This window comes from Grammomys surdaster, unplaced genomic scaffold, assembly GCF_004785775.1.
Source record: "Grammomys surdaster isolate TR1022 unplaced genomic scaffold, NIH_TR_1.0 336, whole genome shotgun sequence".
NCBI lineage: Eukaryota > Metazoa > Chordata > Mammalia > Rodentia > Muridae > Grammomys > Grammomys surdaster.
In genome coordinates, this window is record NW_021604755.1 from 337,090 (window position 1) to 346,259 (window position 9,170).

The following is a 9,170-nucleotide window of genomic DNA, read 5'->3' on the forward strand; positions in this document are numbered from 1 at the left end:
CCAATGATGCTGAGGATGGGATGGTGGGCAGCCAATCCCTCACATCTAGACAGGACCAATGATGCTGAGGATGGGATGGTGGGTATCCTTTATGTCTAGATAGGGTCAAGTGACTATTCTTTGCCAGGAGATGTGAGCACAGGTGGTCACCTTCAGTCTGAAGAAGTTAAGAGCAGGTGTGTTTTCTTCATACCATTGTTCCATACTTCTGACACCTGCCTGTATGGTGCTAGGATGACCACAAGGCCACATACTGAGGACAGGGAAGCCATATAAGAAGGAAGCTGAAACACAGAGGATATGGACTGGAGGAGAACTGCCCACAACAAAATCATCTGCACTTGACATCACACAAACTCAAAACACAGGCCACGTGCCAGGCATGGAGATTCGGGAATTTCTTCCTATTTATTTGCTTGTTTATTTTAATTTTAATATTTTTCTTTCATACGTTATATCCCAACTGCAGTTGCAACCTACAGAATGGGGAAAGATTTTACTAACTTCACACTGACAGAGGCTAACATCCAAAATATACAAAGAACACAAGAAACTAGACAACAACAGATCAAATGATCCAACTAAAATTTGGGTACAGATCTAAGCAGAGAATTCTCAGTAGAGAAGTCTCAAATGACTGAGAGACACTTTTTTAAAATGTTCAACATTCTTAGTCATCAGAGAAATGTAAATCAGGATGACTCTGAGATTCCATCTTACACCTGTCACAGTGATAAGGTCAGTTGCTCCTTACTGAAGCTGGTGTTAGCATTCTTTCTAGGTCACAGCAATGGGTCGTGTGTAGCCATGAAGGAATGGGTGGAAGGAGGGGCTTGACAGAGGAAAAACAGCAGAAGAATCAAGGATGACTTCAAGTGTGCATGCTAAAGACCCAAAGAAATTTTTAAGAGAAATATATACATAAAAAGAGCTGATTGAGAAGGAGAGAGGGAGGAAGGGAGGGAGGGAACAAAACTTTGGGTTAAAGAGAGAAAAATCACAGTAGGAATTAAGAAATTTTTTTAAAAGATAAAATAGTTACACAATGCAAATAAAACATACTTATTAGCCAGGCAGTGGTGGTGCACGCCTTTAATCCCTGCACTTGGGAGGCAGGCGGATTTCTGAGTTTGAGGCCAGCCTGGTCTACAGAGTGAGTTCCAGGACAGCCAGGGTTATACAGAGAAACCCTGTCTCGAAAAACAAAAACAAAAACAAAAACAAAAAACCATTATTACCTAATGCTTCCATTAAAAATAGCAGAGAAGACTTTCAGTTTAAGGCATCAGACAAAGAACAACAGTAATTCTACAAGAACCAAGGTAGAATTAAACAAAAAGGAAAACAAGTCGGTACCTGAGGAAAAAGACTGGAACATTTGGAAATAGCAATGCTGGGGGATCTGACCTTCTTGGTCTAAGACCCAGATGCACACATCTGGGGGTCATTGTCATTGGACAGCATAAATAAACCAGTGAAACAGTGTGACAACAAGCAGGAGGCTATTTCCACAGACCCTGAGTGGCTTTAGAAGTTAGTGGCAAACAGCTATTCACTAACAGATGTTGGAACTGCTAGATGTCTGAGTGGGAAAATGTATTAGAACCTCATACTATGCTCAGAAGTAATATTAAACTTAAATTCAAAAAGCAGAATTTTAAGAAGATGCAGGAAAGTGCAGTAAGGACATTGAAAACACTTTTTAAAACAATACTGAAGCAAACATGATAAAGAACAGTGCTTTCGGGAGTTGAAACAGCTCTGTGAGACTTAGGAGGTCCGCTCACCTACACTGCCTCATAGACCGCTGTGCTGCGGCAGACATGAGGCCTGAACCTGCTCAGCACAGGCCCCTCTGAGTCTGGGATTTTATCCCCTCTGCAGCTGTGAGGCTTAAGCAAGGGGAATAATGCAGTTAGCTTCACATTCTCCTAGTGAAGTTTTCATTGAGTTATGGTCAAATCTCACAATTTCCAAGGCGTGTGTGTGTGTGTGTGTGTGTGTGTGTGTGTGTGTGTGTGTTTCGAGACAGGGTTTCTCTGTGTCACAGTCCTGGATGTCCTGGAACTCATTTTCTAGAGCAGGCTGACCCCGAACTCACAGAGACCTGCCTACCTGTGCCTCCCAAGTGCTAGGATTAAAGGTCCAAGGCTATCTTTAAGCTGGGAACAATCTACATTCAGAACCCTGCTTATGCCCCAACTCAGCAAGGTGAGAAGTCGTGCTTGTCCCACTACAGTCTGATAGGACTTGTGGTTAAGAAGGTGACCTACGGCATCAGATTGGGCTCAAGCCTCAGCTCCTGCCTTTGGAAGTTGTGTGGTCCCAAGGAGTTACTTTAGCTTCCCTGCAGGAATATCAAGTATTCCTGCCTGGGAAATAAGAGCAGGACCATAAGAACTGAGTTCATATGTGCTCTGTGTTTAGAAGGTTCTGGAACATGCTCCATAATGCTAACAGTCTCACCATTAGACCTATGGACTTGGAGCTCCTGGGGATGGGTAAAACGAGGCAGATGGTTGTGCACACATCTGAAAGCAATCCTGTCTAGAGTCCTGGACTTCTTACTTCCTTGTGTCTCTGGAGCCAGGGATGAGAGAGCATTAGCAGATGTTGTACAAAACCGTAGCCCTTCCTGCTGCAGGGACCTCAGAAACACTTAGTAAAGCCATGCCCTTTGCCACCCCAGCTGAACAGTCAAGGCAGCAGAGTTCTCTGGAACCAGGCCACCCCTAAATACCCACTCCCAAAGACTTTCTTCTTTAAAATCTTGCTTATTCGTGTTAGCTCCTTGCTCAATATCTCACAATTGACAGTTGTGTTAAAAACAAAACATCCCTTTGCCTTATTACGGTCATCATTCCCTCACGATGTTAACTGTGGCATTTAAAAAATCACCCAAGCTCTGCTTTTCTCTCAATCTTTTTCAAATCTGAGACTTTTGCAAGGGAAGTGGAGGTGTGTCCCCCTCTGTCCCTGGTGTAAGGGACAAGGCCCAGTTGAAACATTTGGTCATTGCTGGTTGACTTCCAAAGCTTGTTCCTCATGAATGTGCAGATGGCCATTGACTCTGAAGGAAGGGGAGACAGGCATGGGGCTGTTCTTATTCCAAACAAAGCTCCCAGCCACGCTCTCATCTCTTCTTCTCATGTCTAATGTCAAGGTGGACAAATTCGATACGCTGAGTAGTGTTGAGGAGACCCTGAGTGGGGCCCAGAAGTCGTGAGGATTTTACATTTGGGTGAAGGAGCTAGAATGTTCCTTCAGTGTCTGTACGTGAAGAACAAGTGTCCCGGAGTATCATTACAGGGTGGAACTCAACCAGTGCAAACTTGGTAAACAGGAAGTGTTTGCAGAGTGACCAATGGGGAGTTTTCAGTACAAACTAACAGACTTCACTGATACCTGGGATGTGGTTATGTCTCAAGCCCTGATAAGGGAGTTTGCTAAGGTGTGTCAGAGATATGGACTAGATCCTTTCTGACATGATCACTTGGGAAAGAGATTTCCACATCCTAAAGCCAATATAAAGGCTGGACGCTGTGCAGGCATCCACACTCGCTCCAGCTCCTTCTCTTCAGGCAAAATGAAACCCCTCGTGAGTATGCGTTCGTCTCCTTTGCTCTTGCTGCTGCTTGTATCCAATGTGCTTCAGATTTCAAGGATCTCAGACAACATTCTGTATGTCTCTGCTGCTGTGACTGAATTCACAGTGTCTGTGGTGGGAATGTGGAATATTTGTGTGTCCATTGTCTACATTTCTTAGGTTGATTCAAAATGTTCAAAGGGGGAAAAGGGAAATATGTAGAGGTTTTATTTGGAGGGTGTCTTTAATAATAATCTTTTCTCATCACTCTGTGAGGGGTTTAGGCATTTGAGAGCAATCCCCTTTGTCATGAAAGAGAAGCGTTACTTTAAAAACAATGTCTATAATAAGAATGATAGCAGCTACCCCCAAACCACGCTGAGCCCAAGCTTTTCTCATAGAAGACTACCTCTGCTTGTTGTGCCAATAGTGTAGACCAGGTACTGCTGTCCTCCGTGTAAAGCCGAGGACACTGAGGCAGAGGGGACTGGATCCTCCTTCCATAGCTGTGCTTAAAACCCACTGTGTTCACGTCATTCACAGATTCATGTTAAAAGGTTTATTCCCTTGGTGTCAAGAAGTGCAGGCTTTCCCCTTAGATCAGAGGACATGACTTATCCACTAATGGAAAGCTAGTGTAACTCATACCAGGCCCCTCCCTGCCCACGAGTCTCTCCCTGCTCACCCACCCAGGCTTCTCCACCATCTAGATGATATCATGCCGAAGAGCTGGCAGACGGGTAGTCAAGGAGAACCATGCGTCTAACAGATCCCACAAGCTCAGCAAGTGCCTACTGAGTGGGCAAATGTATTTTCTACTTTTTAAAGTAGGAAAATAGACTGCTGGTTACCTATGATGGCTGAGCATTGTGCCTCGGTGCCCTCTGTCTCCTGCTGATCCTCTCAATGGATGACTCAGAGAGTTGATGTGTTTTTCAGGTGGCATTTCTGGTGGTGCTGTCCATCTTTGGAATACAATCACAGGCAGAGGAGGTAAGTCGGTTTCTTAGACTATGGGAGAAGACAAGAACTATGCGAGACCAGATCATCCCAAGGACTGTGGAGTCCACGTGTCTTCTTTGAGATGGGATCCCAATAATGGAAAGGATGAAGTGGTCTTCATGTGTTTCTCCCTGCACCACCTCCACAGTGCAACCCAATGCACTAACAGGTGTCAAGCCCCATTTCCCTTCCAAAGACATCTCTCCAGCTCTCCCATATGTAATATAATGAACCAGTGAGAGAAGCGTTACGTTCTGCCTCAGCACGAGCTTGCCTCAGCACGAGCTTGGCTTGGGCTTCCAGTGAACTGTCCGTTGAAGTCAGAGGTTTTATCTTGGCGAAAGACCTGCTTTTAAAATGCACACTGTCTATGGAAAACTTAATTTGACTTTGCTGCCAATTCTAGGTTTTTAACATCTTCGTCCCAAGCAGCAATGGTGGCGTTGTCCAGGAGACAGTGACCATTGACAATCAGAAGAACACGGCCACCGTCAACATCCACTCAGGCTCGTGCTCCTCCACCACAATCTTTGACTATAAGCACGTAAGCAGAGACGGGAGCTTTAGATAAGATTCGTTTTGTAAAGGGCAGGGCTCAGCTACATAGTATATATCTAAACTACATGATCTATCTTTACAAATCTTTAATTTTTTCCATTCTTCCTTTCCTTTTAAATAATTAAGCAAGCAAATAAAAACATTTCTAAGGAAAGAAATATATTTACTTGACAGTAATAATATCCCACTACTGGCCCAGACATGAACAGGAAGAGTGTTCAAAGCAATATCCAGGACTGGAAAATGCCAGCTGAGTGACTAAAAGAAAACTTCTGCTATAAAACACAGAAAATGAGCAATCTCAAATGAGCAGAAACCCAAGACCATGCACACACTTAAATGACTAATGTAGTACAGACAACTTCACACGTTCTAAAAGGCTTTCCCAGTGTTGGTTACTGAGCTAAAAATAAGTCTTAGAAACTTGCTCTGAAAGCTTATTGCCCTCCATCCATTTACTGATTTGGATTACTTTACTGATGTCTTTCTCTAACAATAGACTAATATCTATTATGACTATATCATAACAGATTTGTGTCTATTATGGGACACTTTACCTGGAGATGGCCAGCTTAGACTCCTACACTGGATTTGCTCTCTTCCTCTTTCTCTTGAAACTCCCTGCATTCTTTCTTCCTGGTGGCACTGGGGGTTTCATGCCACCTTTAAAAGCATAGATTCTTTGAAGTCTTCAACAACTAAAATTATCTTTACATAGATTTCATGGAAATCCCAAAAGTGGCTTTTAAAAGATCAGCTGTGAAGACTTTGTCTACCTCTCCTCCATCACTGGCCTTGGTGCCTCGGTCTAGTGCCTCGTTTTAGGTACTAAAACTTTTGAGAATTGAAAACTAGGAGCTAGAATGGTTTTTGTGTATTTGAAGCATCTCAGAAAAATTTCCCATTCAAGGTCAGCCTGTGATCCTTCCTCATGTCAAACTCCCCCACACCTGTGTATTTCCAATGAACCTTCCTCCAGCCCCCTCCAGCGTGTGGATAGATAGAGTCTGAGGAAGAGAAGCGCGGGCTGGGGGTGGGGGTAGGGGGGAGAACAGGAAAGGCATGTGGCAAGAGGGTTGACAGAAGCCTGCCTAGGAGACTTTTAAAACAATGTGACCTAAGAGAAAGAATTTCAAGCAGGACAGAGATGTTCAAATTTTCTGGAAAGGAAGCCTCTAAGCACTGTGGCTACTGTGTACTCAAAATGCACCCTGAAATGAGTTGTAAATTTCACTGGATTTGAATTTAAATCATTATGTGGGGTCATTATGATATTGAATGATATCGTAGTTAGTCAAAATTGAGGAAGAGGCTAGATAAAGTTCAAAGGAGAGAGGCAGAGCACTACTCCTTCTCATGTTAAACTCCACATTGTAGACCTTGGTTCCAGAACACAGAGAACATATGCCAACTCTCACAGGGGTTCACGTGACAAGTGGAAAAACAAAAACTCTGTATCAAAGATGAGTGGACAGAATTCCAGACCGATAGACAATGGCATTAACTCATAGTCGATACTCAGACTTTGCTTCTAAGACTCAATGTCAACCCCACCAAATCGGAATGCAGGGAGATGTGGTCAGTAACTCTGCTCCTCCCCTCAGGGTTACATCGCATCCCGGGTGCTCTCCCGGAGAGCCTGCTACGTCATCAAGATGGACCACAAGGCCATCCCTGCTCTGGACAAACTCCAACGGTTCCTCTATGAGAAGCAGGTAATTTGAGGTTCCTTGAAAACTCTGCTCCAGAGCCAGCCCACGCTTCTGTCCATGTTACTGTCTCATGAGAATGATATTGTAGACCATGATATATATGTCCGTGTGTATGATGCTCAACTTTCCAACATGTCTTCACGTTTGGGAAAGGGAGGCATGGATGCTCATCTCAGTACAGTTTTCATCATAGAGCCCTGAATACATGGACTTATGAGAACTTAAGTGGACTGTCTTTGGAGAGGGGCTGGCGAGCCTCTCTTCTCAGAGGTGAGATCTTAGATACAGTGTTAGTTGAAAATGAGCACAGTTATGATATTCAGTGATAGATCAATGACATAGACAAATAATACCAAACAGCAAGAATCTCCACACAGCACACTGAGGCTGGACACCGAGCTGTGGTCCTGTCTACACGGCCCCATCTGTCCTCCTTTATCAGCTGATTTACCTTCTGCAAGTTTCATTGCAGTGCTATACTGTGGGTAAAAACGAGCTTCTTTTCCAGACACAGCGGTTAGAGGAGACAATGACTTGAGATCCCCAAGTGCCCTTTATTCAATCACTCGAAGAGAAAGCCATTCACAATTTAAAGTAAGCTCCACTATGCTTACCAGCTTCTTCAGCACTGTTCTTTGTTATGTTATCTAGACAATAAATGCCATGGACTCCCCAGAGTATACCTGGGTCAGGTACAACCCTCTGAAGTCTCTGATCACGAAGGTGGACTGGTTCCTGTTTGGGTCGCCTATTGAGAAGCTGTGCAGGCACATCCCCCTGTATGAGGGAGAGGTGGCAACAAAGCCAAGTGAGTCCCACTGAAGCTAAACAAGTTTTGGAGGCTTCTGCATGCCACACAGTCTGCGGGGGTGGGGGCTGTGTGAATTATGCATAAGTGAACACATGACTTAGTTCAGTCTACTTCAGGAATGGAATTTCTACTCTGTGCATGGACCATTAGAGACGTTAAGAATACAGAAATGGGCAAAGCTCTGCCTCCATGGGGCATAGTACAGAGGGAAAATGGCTGAGTGGCAAATGACAATTGGGGTCAGACAGGGTTCCTGGGTATCATGATGATCCCTGAGAATTTCTTTTTTCACACATAAGCACTCCATGTAAAAAAAACAAAACAAAACAAAACAAAAAAAACCCACCACTTCCAGAACATCTTTCAAGCAGTATCCTCTGGAAGTGGTAAAGAATGCCGCCAAGATCCAGCATAGAGCATTCCAGGAAAGAGAAAGCAGAGTCCGTGGACAGACAGGGTACAGCAGCTGGGTGTCACTGACTGTGACAGAGTGATCAGAACCAGTGGAAAATAAGAGACATTTGTCAGAATAGTGGGAGGTAAAGAAGGTGTTAGCATTTACTATCCATTTGTCCAGAAAGTTAGCACTCATAGTCACTTAGAGGGGCAGCAGGGCACTCCATCAGCACTGAGCCACATGGCATCCATCAGACCACACTTCTAGACCTGTCAGTCTTACATAAGTTAAATTATTATTATTATTAATTATTATTATTAATAGTAGTAGTAGTAGTATTTTCAATAAAGCTTGGGTGCTATGAAATTATAAGCTCTGTCCCCACCCCTGCAGTCAGGACTCCTTGAAAATAACGGTCTGCTAGATTGAAACACATTTTTAATGCTGTTTCTTTACTTTTGTCTTGTTTCCAGAAGAGGTGAGCACTGGAGTCTGTGCAAAGGTGGGGCTCCTGGGGCTCCTGGGGATCTCTATCTGCGGAGGAATTCACGTTTAAGATGCTCCATCAACTGACTTCATCTCTTCAAAGTAATAGACCGTTGCTTTCCACTCAGAAGCCAAGCTGAGCTCTTCCCAACATTCCATCTACGTATGAAATCGAATAATAACACAAGATGATGTATTTACAGATGTCCGTGTGTGTTTGTTCCTTTCACGGGCACAGTGGGAAGCCAAGCAACATTGATCTCAGTGAATAGAAGGACTTCATATAAGAAAAACACTGTATGAAAGTGTCCAGATTATGAGGCATGTGCAATCTAACCAGTGAGGGTACGGGCCTCTGTCTCTCTGCAGCTCCCTGCAGACCAGCTGGGCACCTGCAATCTCAAGGCTCAGACAGCGTGGTTGAGCAGGGACAAGGACAGTGGCAAGGCTTTTCCCTGGGAAGAGGGTGGCATATTCTTGTCAAACAACCTCGCTACCCTAATGAAGGAAGTTTCCACTTCTGACCAGTGAGTTGCCTTTGAGGGCAATGCAGGTGCCTTTTAGGGCATGCATTCTAACTTGCTGAAGCAGCAGAGTTGGCCATAGTGAACAATATTC

General features: G+C 44.2%; 1 protein-coding gene across 1 annotated transcript; it reads left to right on the forward strand.

Moving 5' to 3' along the window:
• Nucleotides 1-3,560: 3,560 nt before the first annotated feature.
• Nucleotides 3,561-8,756, forward strand: Gkn2 (gastrokine 2). Its single transcript, XM_028778451.1, has 6 exons — nucleotides 3,561-3,598; nucleotides 4,526-4,579; nucleotides 4,995-5,132; nucleotides 6,751-6,861; nucleotides 7,510-7,666; nucleotides 8,540-8,756. Exons 1-6 carry the CDS (start codon nucleotides 3,587-3,589, stop codon nucleotides 8,620-8,622), a joined length of 555 nt encoding a protein of 184 aa, XP_028634284.1. The 5' UTR covers nucleotides 3,561-3,586; the 3' UTR covers nucleotides 8,623-8,756.
• Nucleotides 8,757-9,170: the final 414 nt, after the last annotated feature.

What these genes read in the sequence shown, in the direction of transcription:
- Gkn2 (XM_028778451.1), top strand. An exon ending in TACAATCACAGGCAGAGGAG is followed by an intron (nt 4,580 to 4,994) that starts GTAAGTCGGTTT and finishes TGCCAATTCTAG; the next exon opens with GTTTTTAACATCTTCGTCCC. An exon ending in GGTTCCTCTATGAGAAGCAG is followed by an intron (nt 6,862 to 7,509) that starts GTAATTTGAGGT and finishes TATGTTATCTAG; the next exon opens with ACAATAAATGCCATGGACTC.